The 17242-nt window shown below is 39.2% G+C and overlaps 2 protein-coding genes across 2 annotated transcripts; one reads left to right on the plus strand and one right to left on the minus strand.

Moving 5' to 3' along the window:
• Positions 1–1672: 1672 nt before the first annotated feature.
• On the minus strand, positions 1673–3302 carry LOC144663135 (octanoyl-[acyl-carrier-protein]:protein N-octanoyltransferase LIPT2, mitochondrial-like). Its single transcript, XM_078524067.1, has 2 exons — positions 2842–3302; positions 1673–2455 (listed from the first exon to the last, which is right to left on the minus strand). Exons 1-2 carry the CDS (start codon positions 3299–3301, stop codon positions 2202–2204), a joined length of 714 nt encoding a protein of 237 aa, XP_078380193.1. The 5' UTR covers position 3302; the 3' UTR covers positions 1673–2201.
• A 26-nt stretch (positions 3303–3328) lies between these two features.
• Positions 3329–7057, plus strand: LOC144663134 (pseudouridine-5'-phosphatase-like). The gene is made up of 3 exons (XM_078524066.1): positions 3329–3439; positions 4879–5097; positions 6505–7057. The coding sequence occupies exons 1-3, from the start codon at positions 3331–3333 to the stop codon at positions 6921–6923; spliced, it is 747 nt and encodes a 248-aa protein (XP_078380192.1). The 5' UTR covers positions 3329–3330; the 3' UTR covers positions 6924–7057.
• The last annotated feature ends 10185 nt before the right edge of the window (positions 7058–17242 follow it).

Here is a 17242-nt window from a genome sequence, read left to right on the forward strand (position 1 = left end):
CGGATGTGAGGGCTCCCTGTGGTATACCACACGTTTCGAGCTGTAAAAGGGTTGCATAATTTTTTTCCGTAAAGGATTGCAGAAGATATCTAAATCCGATGGACAGTACTCATAGTCCAGTTAGATGTAGGTCTCATACGTTTTCCTTTTTTCCTACTAACCCAACAATACGACTTGATTACGTCGATCGCAGCAAGTTAATGAAAACGGTGGACTACATGATGAAATTTGTGTTCAGCTTGAAGCACTAGCTAAAAAAAATTAGTCGCACGTAAGAACACTCACTCCCGGTAGTACACTGTAAGTGTACTCCTGTTAGGTAAACTGCAGGCCAATTATAACGATCTTAAGCAAAAGTTTCTATAAAATTCGTCAATGCAAAAACCTTTTTTTAACCGTAGTTGATTGCGCAGAAAAGTAAGCGTTCAGTTAGCTGAGTTTGAAAATGTAATGATCGATTACTGGAAGTATCATTTCATTCCTTAAACAATGAAAAGTATTCAATCTAAATATCTGATGAATTTTGTATAACAAAGGATTTACTCGTCCTTGAATTGTTTCGAATTGTTGCGTGCCATCAGTTTGGACGAACGGGGCCGGGAGTCCTTATGCGACATCAGTAAATAACAGAATAGATAATGGTCCGCGCCTACAAATTTTCCAGTCTACTCGCAGTTTTAAAATGTACAATAGAAAAAATTCAAGCTGGTGCACTTTCCAGATGAAATAGAAAGCAATTTTTAACATATCTTGGCGTTATCTATATCGCAACTTCCCTTACCTTCTGCGTTCGCAGGCTATTACCTGATGCGATCAAAGATCAAAGTGCAAACTGTGGAACCTTCTAGGTTAGCCAGGTGCCAGGAAAACGCAAAACGACACGAGCTGTTAATGAAAAGTGCGTCTATTTACGAACGTTAGAAAATTGGTGTAATTTCTTGTCATGAAATGTTGGAATTTGGAAGCTGCCTTGATCTTAAAATCTTCTCCAGTCAACCACGCCCATCTCCCCCCCCCCCCCCCCCCCCCAACCTTAACCCCTTAAAAAGCGGTTGACCAGGCGTACAACTCTAAATGCCGGCTACGCCCCTGACTCTTTTATTTTATCTTCTCGGGAACGCGTCATAGATTGATTCATTTTGTGATTTTCCTCCTTTCTCAATTCGTTGCAGATGCAGCTAAACCAAACGTATGTTCCAAACAAGGTAGCAGTAAAAGTTAATAACCCATGGAAGAAATGTGTTTCAATAAAGAGCTGTTCCAAAATTGTCCAGTTTTCCCCTTCCAGTGGGACACTCATGCTGACGAATTCGAAAGTGTGAAACAATTTTAACGAGACCGAGCAAACTGTGCCTTTTACTGCATTCTAGTTGTAGTCTGTTATCAACACTGACAACCCAAAGAGAAAAAAACCGTAAAAGTGAGCGCAAAAGATCCGCTTTTTCGAGACAGGACACTTAATATGGATGCTACCCCCCCCCCCCAAAAAAAAAAAAAAAAAAAAAAACGTCCTGGGCAAAATGCTGCTGGTATTCCCTTTTTGACATAAACATCTGAACAAAAGAGAGGAGCTGTGCCTTCACATGAAAATGACAGTCGAGATACATTTAAAAAAACTGAAAGACTATTTAAAAGATCAGTTCTTTTGTATGTCAGTATGTGGAAATGATCCCAATTTATTCTGATGGTGCCCTTATTAATTGTTATTGTAATGTAATTTAATAATAAATTATTAAATAAATTACAAAAATAAATATTTTTTTAAATGTAATCTAGGTTCTCAGGTTTGTGCATTTTGGACAAACAATATTTTGTAAATTTATGTACAATTTATCAAAATTACAATATCTTTATTAATGCCATTTTTTGACATTTTAATGTGTAGGGTCTGCTGATGCTTCAAATGTATAATAATTGATTAATTAATCAGTGTTTTCTCTTCTGAAAACCAGCCTAAATGGTTTCTGTAATTTAAACTGTGTTTTGGAGGCATGCCATCCAGAGATCTAAGAGGACTTGAACTAACCTATTCAACCAGTTTTCTATAATAGCAGTTTATGGGTTATTGTATTCATTTTATCCTTGTCATTTGTGTACTCCACTGAGCTGGCTTCAGACAACTCAATCATCAAAGTGTGATAAAAAATATATCAGACAATAACAATTATTATAAAAATGATTTTCGTATATTTCATGGTTGGCTACAAACCATCATCCATTCTAAAATCCTTGCTATCATTTTCTAACTTGACCGTACAGTCAAACACACTTTGAAAGGATTCTATAAAAGCTGGAATTGTATCTTGTGGTTGAATGTTTTGGTTGGTTTCTTTTAAAAGTGATGTAACACCCTTGCCCTTGATTCCACAAGGTGTGAAGTGCTCAAACCAACTCAGATCATTATTACAGTTCAGTGCAACACCATGAGTCGTAATCCAGCGGCTTGTATGGACACCTGTAAATGCAATCGAGAAAGAACCTTTAATCCTAACATCTCACCAGTTAATAACTTCTTCAATGAGTTTAGGAACTCTGATATCGCTTATTCACTTCAAGTTCTCTTCCAGTTCTCTTCCTGGCTTTTCTGGCCTTAGCAACTCTAAAAAATATAACTATAATATATCTTTGTTTTCATGTGAAATTTCAGCTGGATTTAAGTTCTCTTTTAGCTGGGAAATTAGCTGGCAGATGGCCCTTAGCAACATCCCTGCTCCCACCCCTCACCCCCAACCCCACCCTGAAAAACTCTTACATGGGATGGACGGGGGTAAGTCGGGGGGAGGGGGGGATACTATGCATATTTTATCATTATGGTATTATTTAGTTTTATTTTTTACCCACCTATTGCTGCAATTTTGTTGTCCTTCACCCACACTCCGGTGTCACAAGTAGTACTTGCTTTCACGTCGAACCTTTCGCAAGTTTCAACTAGCGTTTTTTCCAGTGAAGCTACATACCACCTTAAACTCTTCTTAAAACAGGCCAGGTTCAAAACGGGATAGCAGACTAACTGTCCAGGGCCGTGGAAAGTCATCAGTCCCCCTCTATTGGTAAAATGAAACTCGGCACCAAGATTTTCCAGCCTTTTCTTCTCTTTCGCGTCCACGCTTTTGTTTCGTATTCCGATGGTAAAAACAGGCGAATGCTCGTAGAAGAGCAGGATATTTTCAACGCTGCTTGTTCCTTTGGCTTTTAATTCATCCAGGTGTTTCCTAGCGATCGCAGTTTGTACTTCTAAAGCTGGTAGATAGGCGAGTTTTTCCAACTTTCGCGCAAACACAACTCTGCTGATCGCCGCCATGTTGGAATGCTTGGTAGCCACGCCGATGTATGATAGTTACCAGGTCCTCATCCTGGAGCCGCCTGCCTAAAAGTTATTTCACGATGGCCGGAACGAAGTGTACTCACGTAATTTTCGATTTGGACGGGCTAATGATAGGTACGTTTAGCGAAGTCCCTGCTCTGATTGCTAGTTATAACTTTAATCTTATTTCAAATCGATAAAATGTAGCATCTATGAACGAAGACAATAGAAATTATCATTCCACCGTGCCTCGCTGACGGTGTAGGGTCGACGGTCCATATTTGATATCTTTAACCGCTTGGGAAATATTTTGTTCCAGGGCGTTTTGCATGGACCTTGCTATGTTCCTGGGGGTGGGGAGTTACTCCCATATATGAGCTTTATAGCTACATGCCACTGTGAAGGGTATGGTTTTCAAGCAGTCTTGTTTGAGATAGGTTTATTATCAGAGTTTTGGCCTTGGGGGGGGGGAATGCAACAAATGAAGACTGCAGACCTGCAGAGTTGCAAAATTGTTTCAAGTAAAGATTGTTTTACCATCTCCATTATTGATATGTAACCGTAAAAAGGCTAACTGGAGTATTTTTCAGGCTAACTGAAGTGCAAGTCTGCGGCTCTGCAGTTTGCATTTGTCATGCATCGGGGGGAGGGAGGGGGGATATACTTACGATAATGGACCACAGCGGAAGGCCCTGCCCAAAAAGGGAACCTTTTCCAGGCTGAAGATGTGTAAAAGATTTGGGATTTCATGAGTTGAAGTACAGGAAAGGATAGAGGAATGTTATTTACGGTAGATATAAAAGGGCCTTTCAAAAACTCTTGTACAGACACACCTAATGGTTGATTCATCTGTGAACAAAAATGGGTACTCAAGTAAAAGGTTTAGAAAAAAAGGATGTAGTGTGTATACTGTGGATATGAGCTAGGGGTACCATTTTACATGGAAGGTATATAAAAGGGTTACCTTTTCTGTCAAACATGATGTGTAAAAGGGTAAGGGTGGAGCTTCCCTGCATTAAATTTTTTTGAGTACCGGTACTCTACCCCCTCTCTGGGGCCTATAATTAAGTTTATACTAGGAATTGACACTTGAAATTGAAATAACCCAACATAACTGGCAATACATCATTATCAAAAATGGCAACTTTCAAAGCAAAGCAAAATTTTTTAAAATAAAATTTAAATTGTAAATTTAAGACTACAGCTTTAGCTTTACAGTGCACCACACCAACGCGAATTACTGAGAGAGTTTTTCATTAATTTTTGAGAAAGTTTTGACATATTTTTGACGACTTTCTGATGGCTTCTGTTTCAAATGGCCATTCAGCAAAGATTTGAGGGAAGTGGAGTTTAATGAAAATAATCAGGAAGGTGTAAAAAATTGTCAAAATATAAAAACCTTCGTCTAGTGACAGTGGTACAGTGCACAACAGTGTATCACTTCTTGATAGCCCGTGAACAGCTGTCCCCCTCCCCTACAAAAAAAGTTTTTGAAGGGAGGGGGATGGCTGTTCACAGACTACCTTCTTGAATGAAAAATAAATTCATACTTCTTTGCTGTGTGTTCATCCTAGATACTGAAATTATTTACACCAGAGTGACGGAGAAGATACTGGAACCTTATGGCAAGACATTTGATTGGTCAGTTAAATCTAAGATGATGGGGCGTGGCAGTCTAGAAGCTGCGAAAGTGTTGGTGGACGAGCTTCAGTTGCCACTTACAGCAGAAGAATTTGTCAAAATATCAAAAGAAAAACTTTTGGAGCAGTTCCCATCAGCAACATTGTTACCTGGTGAGTATTTCATACTTTTTAATTGGAGGGGGAAGGGGTGGGGGGGGGGGAGGGGGGGGGAAAGGAGGTTCAAAAGTTTTCAATTATAATTTATTTCAATTATTTAATATATTTTCAATTCCTTTAAACGTTGTAACTATGATTGTACTTCTACAATATTAATGATTAATAAAATTATATTATATTATTATGATAACATGGTTCACACAAGCCTTAAAAAATCCTCAAAAATTGGTCTGATCCTTGAAAAGTGCTGCAAATGAAAGCAAATGAGGCCAACAGGCTGACATTATGTTTCTCACTTTCTGTGCCTGGGCCCCTGTCCATTGGGCAAGTGAGCATGAAAAGTTACTTACCAGATAGTAATTAATCTATTAGTACCCTCCCCTCCCCCACCACAGCCAAGCACCCAGACAGTTTCTTCATGTTTAGCAGCAGGCTAAATGGATTATAACAGTCATGGTGATGATCATCAATTTATTCTCTCTGTGAGGAGAATAGGTTGGGATAAGGGCTTGGCTCATTGTGCTCCTAAAAGTGGAATACTCTGCTGCAAACACTGCTCCTAATTTTGTTGAATTACCATAAAATTCCGGTTATAAGCCCTGGGCTTATACAATTTCGTAGGAGGTTTGTGTGGGCTTATAAATGGAGTGGCTTATCGGGAATGGCTTATAAGCGGAATAAAAAATCGTTTAAAGAGCACAAAAAACGTTTTTAAGTTAAAAACGATAATAAGCTCATTTAGCCCTGTTCAGTACTGTCATCCGGCAGAGGGGGGCTATATCCGGCGGGCGGGGGGGGGGGGGGGCTTATAATCGGATTATTTTTTTGTTCCCAAATAGATGGGCCTATAAACGGAGGAGCTTATAAGCGGGGGAGCTTATAACCAGAATTTTACGGTATTCCAAAAGTATGCCAAAGTTCCCAAATTATGCTCCTAGGTTACAAAATTAAAAATGCCGACATTTCTTTTTTTATCACAGCAAAAGATAGTTTAAAGGAAAAATAATAATTGCAATGTTTCGTCTGGCAATCGTTGACTGTGCTGGCCTTGTGAATGACAAAAGAGAAAGAAAGACTGGAAGTCTAATGTGATTAGACCAGTGGGCAAGTCAAAAAAAAAAAAAACCAGTACTGGTACAGTAGTTCCTAGATCTGCACAACTTGCAATTATTCTAAGTCGCCAAAACAGCAAGAATGAAATTGTTATCTGCAGTAATGCTTCAAAAGTGCAAAAAATCCTAGCACTGCTTTTTTGAAAAATTATGCTTGTTTGCTTCAATTATGTCAAAAATTATGCCAGCAACATATTGAGCCAAGTGCTAGGCGGGATAACGGTCACGATAAGCCCCATAATTTCCATTTGATTTTCACCTGCTGACCTACCATTTTTGCTTGTTTTAGGGGTAGAAAAACTTGTCCGTCACCTTCACAAGCACAATATCCCTCTTGCAGTCGCCACTGGATCAGGAAGGCAAGGTTACGACGCCAAAATAACAAATCATAAAGAACTCTTTCAACTTGTGTCGCATGCAGTGACAAATGATGATCCGAATCTCCAAAGGTGTAAACCTGCGCCAGACATCTTTCAATTGGCTGCCTCGAGGTTTCCCACGCCCCCGACGTCACCAGGTCACGTGCTTGTATTTGAAGACGCGCCGAATGGTGTGACGGCCGCACGGGCCGCTGGGATGAATGTTGTCATGGTACCCGACAAGAGGGTAGACACGGCAAAATGCTCGCAGGCTCATATGGTACTAAATTCCCTCGAAGAGTTCGATCCAACTGTCTGGGGATTTCCTCCCTTTGATTCCAATTTTTGAATAATAAACTAATTAAATGTAGTTAGGCAGACCAGGGAATTTTGGGGTCGAAAATATTTTGTAATTTCTTAACAAGAACTGAAATGGGGTTCAAATTACTCATGCCGTCATATTAAATACAAAATGAAATTTTCTACGTTGTGCAGTGTCTGAAATAAGAATAACGAAAATGCATTACCCCTACCGTCGAGAATTATCCCGGTTCAATTTTTGTAGTAACCGACTAAAAGTATTGCTACCCCCCCACCCGATGTTATCTCCAGCATTTTGCCAGGTTGTCTCAACAGTTTACCGTATCTATTTATATACAGTGGAACCCCGAAATAACGATCTTCGATATAACGATATTCCCGATATAACGATGAATATGTTATGTCCCGGCAATAGTAAAATGTATGGGACGGAACCCCGATATAACGATTCCTCGATATAACGATATAATTTTGCTGCCCCCTTGGCATATCGTTATATTGGGGTTCCACTGTAGCTTGTCTACAGCCGCGCACTTTCCTCAAGAAAAATCGGAGGGTTTTTGCTGTTTATAAACTCTGATTTTTCTTCAGACATGTCGACAGAGGGCGGTTGTGCACAGGTTACCATTCAGTATACCCCTGGTCCCGGTTTTTCGATGGATGGTTAACGCTACCCGCTAGCGAAATTGTTATCTAATAGATAAGTATAAACGGAACAAATTACGCTATCTGCTGGAGAGTGATTTACTCGGTTGAACAACCCTGACCTGAGGGAAAAGCGGCATTGTGAGAAAAACTTTGATAATGGTCCCGGCCAAAGCTCGAATCCGGACCGGCGCTCGAAGCGGTGTCCATCCACCGTGCAGACTACGACAAATCTTTAATATTTCTCGGCAAAACGGAAGCTTCAAAGGCACATCCACTTTAACGCAAATCAGTGTTTGTTTTTAACAAAAAAGCATCCTCCATTTTCAAAAAAAAAAACAACTCCCATATTTAACCGGCTTCCATTATCAAAACCCAAACTCTCATTTTTTTTTTAATAAAAAAAAAACAACTCCAAAAAAAATCCATTTTCAGAAAAACAACTCCCATTTTCACAAAACAAACTCCGATTTAGCTGTAGTTCTAGGCACAAAACATTAACGCAACAAACAAAAAAATATGCTAAAAAACTTGTCGAGACTCGGTAAAGGAACAGCGGAGCCATGCCATTTTAATTAGTAGTCAGCGAAGCAAGCGTACCCGCGGAAAATTACTGTTCCATTTTCTTTCCAATCAACAAAATATCCGGGATTTTTTGGTTTTAAAGTAAGTACCTCGCCTCCTCGTGCCCCAGGCCTCGCCCGGCTAAGAGGGGCAAGCGGCTCCGGGACCAGAATGGCCTAGTTCCTGCACGGCTTTTTCCCCAAGCGTTCACGGAATTGTTGACGTCACTACTCGTTTCGGTGACGTATTCGGGGCGAACTGCCGCGACGAATAAAGAGGCCGAGGAACTAGGCAAGTAAGCACCCAGTGATTATTCAACCGGATATATAGAACTAACCTCGTACACAGTAAATCACTTCAATTTTGTTTTTCTCGATCTAAAGCAATTTTCTTCTTTTAAAACTAATAACGCCCTTGCAGGCAGATCAGCACAAAACCAAAAGTGTGACTCAGATAACTTAACTCTCCCGCTTTTTTTCGAGGATTGAATGTTTTGCTTCAAGTCGAACGTGATTGACCAAAATTCCTTTCGAAGTTGTAGAAGCCCAGGGCATATAACCCATCCTCGGAGACCCAGGGGAGTTAGTGGGGGCGACGGGAGCTTATCGGGACAACGGGATTTCGGGCGAAAGTTTACAACATAGAGCGAACAGCCCCTGGGCACTTTGTCCCGAACCAGTTCAGAAGCGTTTGAACTCCCCCGATGGCCACAAATTTTTTGTGCCAACGCGAGGGACAGAAGAGCGACTCTACTCTTCTACACGAAGTTTTCCAGACTCGTCGTTGTTGTTAAGCCCGTCCACGGATGAAAAAAAAGAAAAAAAAAAAACAACGAGGCTGGGATATTTAATGAGCGCGGGAAACCAAAAGCTTTAAAGCATACGCGAGCACCTCTGTTTGTTTTGTTTTTGTTTTTAAATATCCAACAAATAAAAAAAACCCCTTGTTTAATTCAAGCTGAAAAATAAGGTGACGAGCGAGCGGCGGTACCAGACGTGGAGTTAGAAGTGGGAAAGACGAAAAAATAATAAGATGAGAAGGGACTCGTGGTGAGTCTCTGGCTGGACCCGCGGGGGCAGAGATCGACGAGGAGGAACACTGGTGAGACTCAGGGCGGGAGGCACAATGTGGACAGGAGGAAGGAGTACGGAACGGGAGGCGGGACGCCGCCGCCCGAATCCCGTTGTCCGAAGCGCCCGTCGCCCCCACAACGCCCCCGGGCTCCGAGGAGATATAACCGGAATTTTACGGTACATGTCTTCGCCGGTTTAAATAATTCATGCTTGTTAATCCCGCGGTAACCACGCGTTTTGTAACCATTTCATCTGCAACAATAAATATTTTAACAGTCGTTCATCGATATACGAACTGAAGGAAGAAAAAATCGAGTTTCACTCGCAAAAACTACTCCAGGTCACACACAACTGCCAGGGGAAGCTTTCTCGTTTAGAAATTTAATTTCCTTTTAAGAAAACAAAGACCTCCTTATCGACCTTCATGCCTCGCAGTAAGTACAACTGGGAGAATATGACCGATATTGACTGATGATGTCAGATCAAGATAATTTTTACTGTATCTGTGGCCAGTCTACTTATTCCTGCGGCCAATGTTCCTGGCTTTGCATTAATATTTCAGTAGGAGAGTAATGAAAGTTGATCAATTTTAAACATGCTTAAAACAACAATTGCAACAAACAAGCAAAGAAACCAAAAGAAGAAAGCAAACTGTAACGTGTTAGTCTCACTTTTATTGGATAGTTCTTTGCAGTGAAATACCATTTCCTTTTTTTTTATTCCGGCATACGAAAACTGCTAGTTGGTCTTGCTTGCTTTGTGTCCCTTATCCACGTTTGTGGTTTTGACAATCATTTAAGCTTTCGATGGATTTATTTTTTATTTTTTTCAGTAAAAACAATATATTTTTGGGTCTACTCTAAAAATTAAATGTCTGTTAAACAACTCAAGTCACTGAAAGAAAATTGTTCATTCTCTCTAAAATATCCGCAGCCACAGAACTCGCTCATTGTCTTCGTTTCATTGTCATCTAGTAATTCAGACAGCGCTTCAATATAATGAGTTGCCAATCTAAGAGTCTCTATCTGGGTTAGCTTTCCTTCTGGTCCTTTACCGGATAAATAATCTGGAATAACACCGCGGAGTACATCGAACGCGCTATTCAACCGTCCTTGTCTTTCGCGTTCTCTCGCGTTTCTCCGAAGCTGTCTGTATCGCTTCACAGGTGCCGGCACGGTAACCTTCGGCCTCCTTCCGACGTGTTTTCGTGTTTCTTCGGTCTTCTTCGGAGCTTGTTCACGAAATACCCACGGGTAACGCCGCTCCTCCACGAAGGGGGTGCTTAATACTTTTTCTTGTTCCGGTGGACGAAATACGACTTGACTAACCATCGCTTCCTGTTAAAGAACAAATTAAGATCCCATGAAATTGAGACGAAGAATAATTTTCTACAGTGCACATTTAGTGAAGTTGAGCTATATTTAGTGAAGTGGGGTTAAAAATGTGTATTTTTGTAAGTTTTAGAGAGTTTTCAATTGAGTGTTGTAAAAACAAAAACAAAGTATCAGTGAACCAATAAAAATGAAGAAAATTTTTGGGGCCCCAAGGGGGGGAAAAAGGGGGGGCGGTTTTTTTTTTTTTTTTTTTTTGGGGAGAAAGGGGGGGGGGTTTTTTAACAATATAATAAAATAAAAAAAAAAAAAAAAAATTTTTTTTTCCAAAAAACACCTTTTTTTTTTTTAAATAAAATATTTCTATAAGTAAACTACTGGTTTTGTTAATTACCCCGCTTTGTTAATTAAAGGAAAAGTTTTTAAATTAAACAGTTTGATTAACTTTATTTTTAAATGAGTGTCATTCAAAGAAATCTTCGCGAAGCACACATAAAATGCGAATTTAACTAGCAAAATGAACAATTAGTTAATTTTTTTTTCTTTTAAAGAGGAATAAAAATTAGGAATGACGCGGACAAAATGTTTCAAGTCCTTAAAACTTACGCGATAATCGTTGTCAAAAAGAAAACATATTTCGCGAGTAAACTCAATATTTTCCAAGCGAAAATCACACCCGCCATTGACTGAAGAGCAAGAAAGATGACTTGTTCCTGATATCGTTTCAATCAAGTTTATAGAGGAATCTTACTCATGAGAGGGAATTCAACAAAACTGTCATACAGTGGACGGCGACCGACGAGCGAGAGGCGAGGGGCGGCGCGCCGCGAGCGCCGTATATCGGGGTTCCCGTAGCTATAAAATATGATGGAAGAATTCAACCTGCTAAAAGCTGGAATTTCTTGGAGTTGTTAAACACGATAAAGTTGTAGAAGAAGAAAAAAAACACAAAAATCAGGGCTACTCTTTTTGCCGCGACAGTGAAACGAAGATGGGCCGTCAATGAGCGTAAAATTAAAATATGCATGCCTTGCGCTTTATCTGTGAACACGTGAAAAAGCTTTGAAGTTTGTACTCACTGTTTTCTTAATTCTATTCAGGTTTCGCTTGTAAACTCCTTTGACTAAAGTTCTGTGTTTCGGTTGAGTAATATTGCAATTCAACGTAGAGGCACCAAAATCAACCAAACGATTTTCTAAACGGTCACGCGTCTTATCGGCTAGGAATACGAAGCTCGAAGTACCTTGTTTTATATGCGGAATCAAAAGTTGATTCGAAAATTACGGACTGAAATACACGCCGATGTTTGACAGCAAAGACGCGACTTTCTAATGGAAGAACCAAAGTTTGCTTAGTTTCGGGTTACCGGCATCCAGTTTGATTAAGGTAAATAGAAGAACAATTCAAGACACGCTGTCTAGCGTGGTTTCGTGAAGCGTGGGTAGCCAGCGTGAAAAACATTATACGCTTAACAAAATTGTTAGCTTGTAATAACTTGCTTTTAGTTTCGGAATAATTTCATTAAAGGGATTTTTTTCGCCAGGAAAAAGGCCGAACGGATGTAATTTCACGTTAGTCAGTATGATTCGTAAAAGAAGTCTTGTGGTCCACATTAAAATTGAAAAAGCGTTATTTACTTAAAAAACAGAGCGAGTAACACGTTTAAAATAGTGCTAAAACTTAAAGATTGCTTATTAAAAATTAAGAGTTAGAAAAAGAAGCCTAATTCGAATTCAAATATAGCTAATGAAGTGTTTAATTTTTTAAGAAACAAGACTGAAGAACTTTAACTTACCTTGTATACTTTAAAAAGTCGAAAGAGCTTCTAATACTGTCGTTTTTTTTTACGCCAAGAACTTTGATATACGTTTGGTTGAGACTGCCGCCAATGGTTTGATAATGAGTTGTGATCTGCTCTTTTAAAGCCCGCGAAAACAATACCGAATGTTATCCCCCACTGGAGTGAATATGAACCCATTATCTACATAAAGGGGCGTTAATAAATGCACAGGAGCGAATAGCACAACAAAAACGAGGGAATTTCGAGTAGTAATTGTAGTTTTGTCTGTATTAAGAGATCTTAATCGCTTCTTATCTGATCATCTGCAAAAGCAAAAATGCGCGTCTTTTTCGTCGTTAATAAACAAGAAATTATTGTAATTAAGTGAAAGTGGGATTAACTTCTTCAATGGGATTTGTTTTAAAGGACTAAGAAATTTTTAAAGAAATCAAATAGAAAATGAATTAATTTCAGTCAGTTCTTTACTTTAGCTCCCCGGAGAGTGATATTTGATTTTAAAACACGGCGAAAATTATGTCGATATCAAAAGCACAAAGTTGAAGTGCAATGATTAAGCTAAATCTTAAACGGATTTTCCTATTCGATAGATTATATTTTTGTTCATCCAAGCACTTCTTAAAAATTGTTTAAAAAATCGAAGACATTCGCTTTCTTAATATGAATTTTCCTTCACGCACTTTAAACCTCGTGTTTAAAACAGTTTTGGAAGCGCGTTAGGAAACATCTGATGCGCATGCGCTACAGAACATGGCATGAATCCAGATTAAAAATATAGAGATTGATTTCGCTTAGATCGAAACAAGTGATTTGTGAGCGGTGTACTGATTATTCTCCAAAAACTACAAGGATCGTACAAACGCAGGAAAATGATTTGAAATAACGAGACACCCGGCTCGCTAAGAGACGAAAGACTTCATAACGCCGGCTTTCGTTTTTTTAAAATTTTAATTTCATTCCAAGCCAATTAAAAAAGAAAATATATAACATACAACGGTTATTTGTAAAGTGCTACATAAGCGAATCGGCTTCTGGCGCTAGTGGAGTTTACTGTCTAAATTGTTGTAGCACAGTGGAGATTTCTGACGAACAATGCACAGTCCACACAAATATTTACAGAAGCCGTAAAGAAAGTTCACTGAACAATCGCCCAGTCAAAGAGTACTTTGTGGCGGCTCGCAAAATGACAATACGACAATGCTGACACGCTCTCGCATTAAGCTTTGTCGTGGGGAATAACTCATGTTTGAGTGTTGAGTGTCCAAGATTGCGAGAAAAAAAGCACGTAAAGTTGAGAATGAACAGCTAAAAGGAGTGCCTGATTCCAGTTTGGGACGGGGTGTGAGCAGTTATTTTAACAGCACTCAGAGAGAGACGATACCCTGCACGAATTTGAAAAATGGAGCACATCTGCATCGCCTGATCACAACTGTATAACAATAAACAATCACGAAACGACGATAACCCCCATTTACCCATGTGCACAATATCTTTCAGAAAACTTATCGGCAGGGTGTGGTGAGAGATAAACATACGCCAGACTGACCACACATGGCCCAGTTACGTCGCCATAAAAAGACTTCGGGCGATTTTTGCACCAAACAGACGGGCATATGAGTGAGCTAGATTTCATTTAGTAAACATGATCACACTCAATAAGCCACATGTCCTGATAAAAGGGTTTTTGCATAATCATTTGAAATCCTTTGGAGAATGAGAGAAATCAATTGTTTTAGTTTATTATTGCCGAAGCCGTGTTGAGTGTCGACCGCAAGTGATGGAAATACTGGATAATGAATGGGGCCTTTTGACCGCTCATTATTCGTGTCAGAGGACTGAAGACTGCACGTGTATTTAATAACGCATGAGTTTAACAAACATGTCCGGCTCGATGTTCAAGGAAACTAGGGAGGTGCGCTTCGTTTTAAGACTTAGGCGACGAGAAAGCATTCGTATCACCCTGAAAAAGGGAAGAAAAAGTCTCATTTTATTTTGTTTAGGAAACAAGAGACTATTTTGTAAAAGGTTTTATTCAAACAGGCGTAAAATAATTTATTTCCAAAGAGTTCAATAGGGTTTCGCAATCTCAGGCAATTAAGTAAACCGTCTTACAAGTGACCGTTTTTTAAAGGAAAAAAAAAATCAAATCCATTTTCCTGTCTTCAGAACAATAACGGAAATTGATGACCCTATGAACAGTTGTGAGATTATACGCAAGACAATAAACTGTTCAATTCTCATTTAGTACTCAGCGCTCCAAAGAGAAGTGAGTTGTGCAGAACAATCGCTTTGCATGAGATCAAACTAAAAGTTAGCAAAGCAACGCAGCGAAATGGCCATCGATTCCAATACTGCAAGAGTGGGTAGCGATGTAATTTAATTCATATGTTCTGGGTTTAGGACACCTGAAACACCATAAGTAAAATAAACGCCGTTCTGGCTAAATGCAAACGCCATTTTGCCGGGCGTTTGATGGGAAAATATTACATTTTTTCGTACCGTGGTTTCGTTACTAAGCGTTTGTCTTCAATAAAGTAGCCCTTTGTTGGCATTGATTTAATTAGCATTTGTAGTGGTTGTTTTATTTTTCTATAAAATAGAATTGAAGCGGGCTTTCAAACAGCAACGTTGCAGAATTATACATGTGAGTTTTCCTCCATAAATAAAAATTGAAATAAAATAAATTCAGCCCACGTATCTGAACTAAAATCTACCGCATTTACATTTTTGTGTTTATCTTGAAAACCTCGCTGACACTGCTTGTTTGCAAGCTGACAGCAAAATAAAAAGAACAAAAAGAGACGCAAAACGGAATTTAATACTCTTTACCGAGCTTCTAATATATATTTTTTTAACGTGTCACCCCTCAATTACATCACGTGTTAGTGAAACGTGGAGGAAATAACTACAGGCCGAAAAATCTAATATCGCACTGGAGAGCTGAGATAGCGATAATAACTTTTTGTTTTAAATACTTTGCTAGAGGTTTCACTGTTTTGTGAAGAACAATAGATATAGTTTATATTTATTTCTCTCATAATGACTGTATAATGATGCTCAAAAGGGGTGGATAGCTAATCCTATCTTCTCGTTTTCACGCAATTATCTCGACTTCAGTTGAGATACTCTGCGCTGACACGTATTGATAGATCTATCTCCTGAAAAAAGGTAAAACAGCGAAGCCTGGTTCAAGATGATCGCAGCTCTGCGAAGGAGGTTGATATTTGATTAATTTTGGTCACGAGTCTAAACAATAAAGCACACAACTAAAATCAAAGTTGTACCTCTAAACGAGTCCACCTGCATTCAAATGTTTCCAGTTTTTTCAGGTGAAAATATCAGGTGTCGTATCCGGATATATCTTGGGCACGTTTCACATCGGGCGCTTTCAAAGGGGTCTACACGGTTCATTTCCTAAGTCACGTCGAACGCAGACAGAGCCATCTGTTTGACTGCATTTTTTTTTCAGTTTAAACGAATTCTTGCAAAAGAAAGAAAAAATTAATGGCGAAAAATACATTCCCTCTCCCGTCCAGTATTGAAGACCTCGGAAATGATACTTCTTGACCGGTCGTTTGTTCTTTATGTACCTGCGTTGGTTTTTTTCCATTCGGAGGGAAAGAAAACGCCAATGACGAAACATTTAGCTCATTCTAAAATGACCTCACTTATTAGCCTTAGTGGAGCGGGGAATACGGTGTTTTATCACTCAGCCTACGTATCAGACAGCAGTACACTATTTAGCACTCGTTGAATTTATTGCTTTGACAAGAAAGGGAGGTTAGCTTTCGGGACGCTTAAGTGTCTATGTTCTTTATTTTCTAGTTTGAAACCCATTTGAAGAAGAGAAGAAGAAGAAGAGTTCAAACTTATTATTTTCGCTGAAGAAGAATTAAACGGAATGATTTCAGACATAACAGCTTAATAAACTCGAGTGGCTGGTGTTAATTGTTGCTTATCGGATGATCTAACCGCAGTTTACTGAAACACACTGTTTACGGAGTGCTCTGTGATTTTTTACGCCAAATTGAAGGACAATATACACACACATGCTACATAAAGGAAAAAGCTTTTTTAGTTTTGGGACCGATGCCAGTTAGTTATTTTTATGGGTCAAATCAGGTTTTTGTTGCCTCATACGCCAACAAACTTTACGGCACCATTAAAAGAAATAAAAATCTTTGTTCTTAATCTCTCCTTTGCGTCTAACTAAAATTTTCGTAGCACTTTCCGTGGCAATTTATTTTTTTATAATCTCGCAAAGTCTTAGGCTTGAGAGCTTTGATAATTGTAAAACAAACATGTTTTGACAGCAAATTGGTTAATAAGTTGAAGCTATTGTATTCGTTAAATGCGATCTGTCACACCATAACACAGAGTTGGCATCAAACTTTGAAAAGATTTTGATAGCACAAAAGAGAGTAAATGTTAAGACGTCCATCATAACGCGCCGAAAAGCTTCCCTTAAAAGAGTAGCAGAAAATTGTTTGTCAAACTACACATTAAGGCTAATGCTAAAAAACAAAAGGTCCCTTCGACGCCACTTATAATAACGCAAAAGATCTTTGCTGAACGGAGACTTCGTCTCGATTGCTCACACAATGAGGAATCAGAGCGTAAAATGGCAGAGTGCTCCCTTAATTAACACCTGCTGGGAAAGAAAATCGTGCGTGCAGAAGCGTCCGTGACGGTGTAGAGTTTCACACGATTCTGGCATCAAGAAAAAAAACTTGTCGTTGATTGTGCTTCCATTAGCGTGACTTTGAGTTCATTTGCATATTGTCGGTAAAAGGTTGCTATTTAAACTACCTTGTATACAACGTGGGTGATGTGCATTTGGCGGTATGGGGGCATTAAGTATTGGCAATTTTCCCTCTTTTACCGGCGATACGTCTTCCGTCTCGGAAGAATAAAACGCGTGGTTTTTTACTAGTCT

Source organism: Oculina patagonica, chromosome 8 (assembly GCF_052425735.1).
Source record: "Oculina patagonica isolate OP01 chromosome 8, crgOcupat, whole genome shotgun sequence".
NCBI classification, from domain to species: domain Eukaryota; kingdom Metazoa; phylum Cnidaria; class Anthozoa; order Scleractinia; family Oculinidae; genus Oculina; species Oculina patagonica.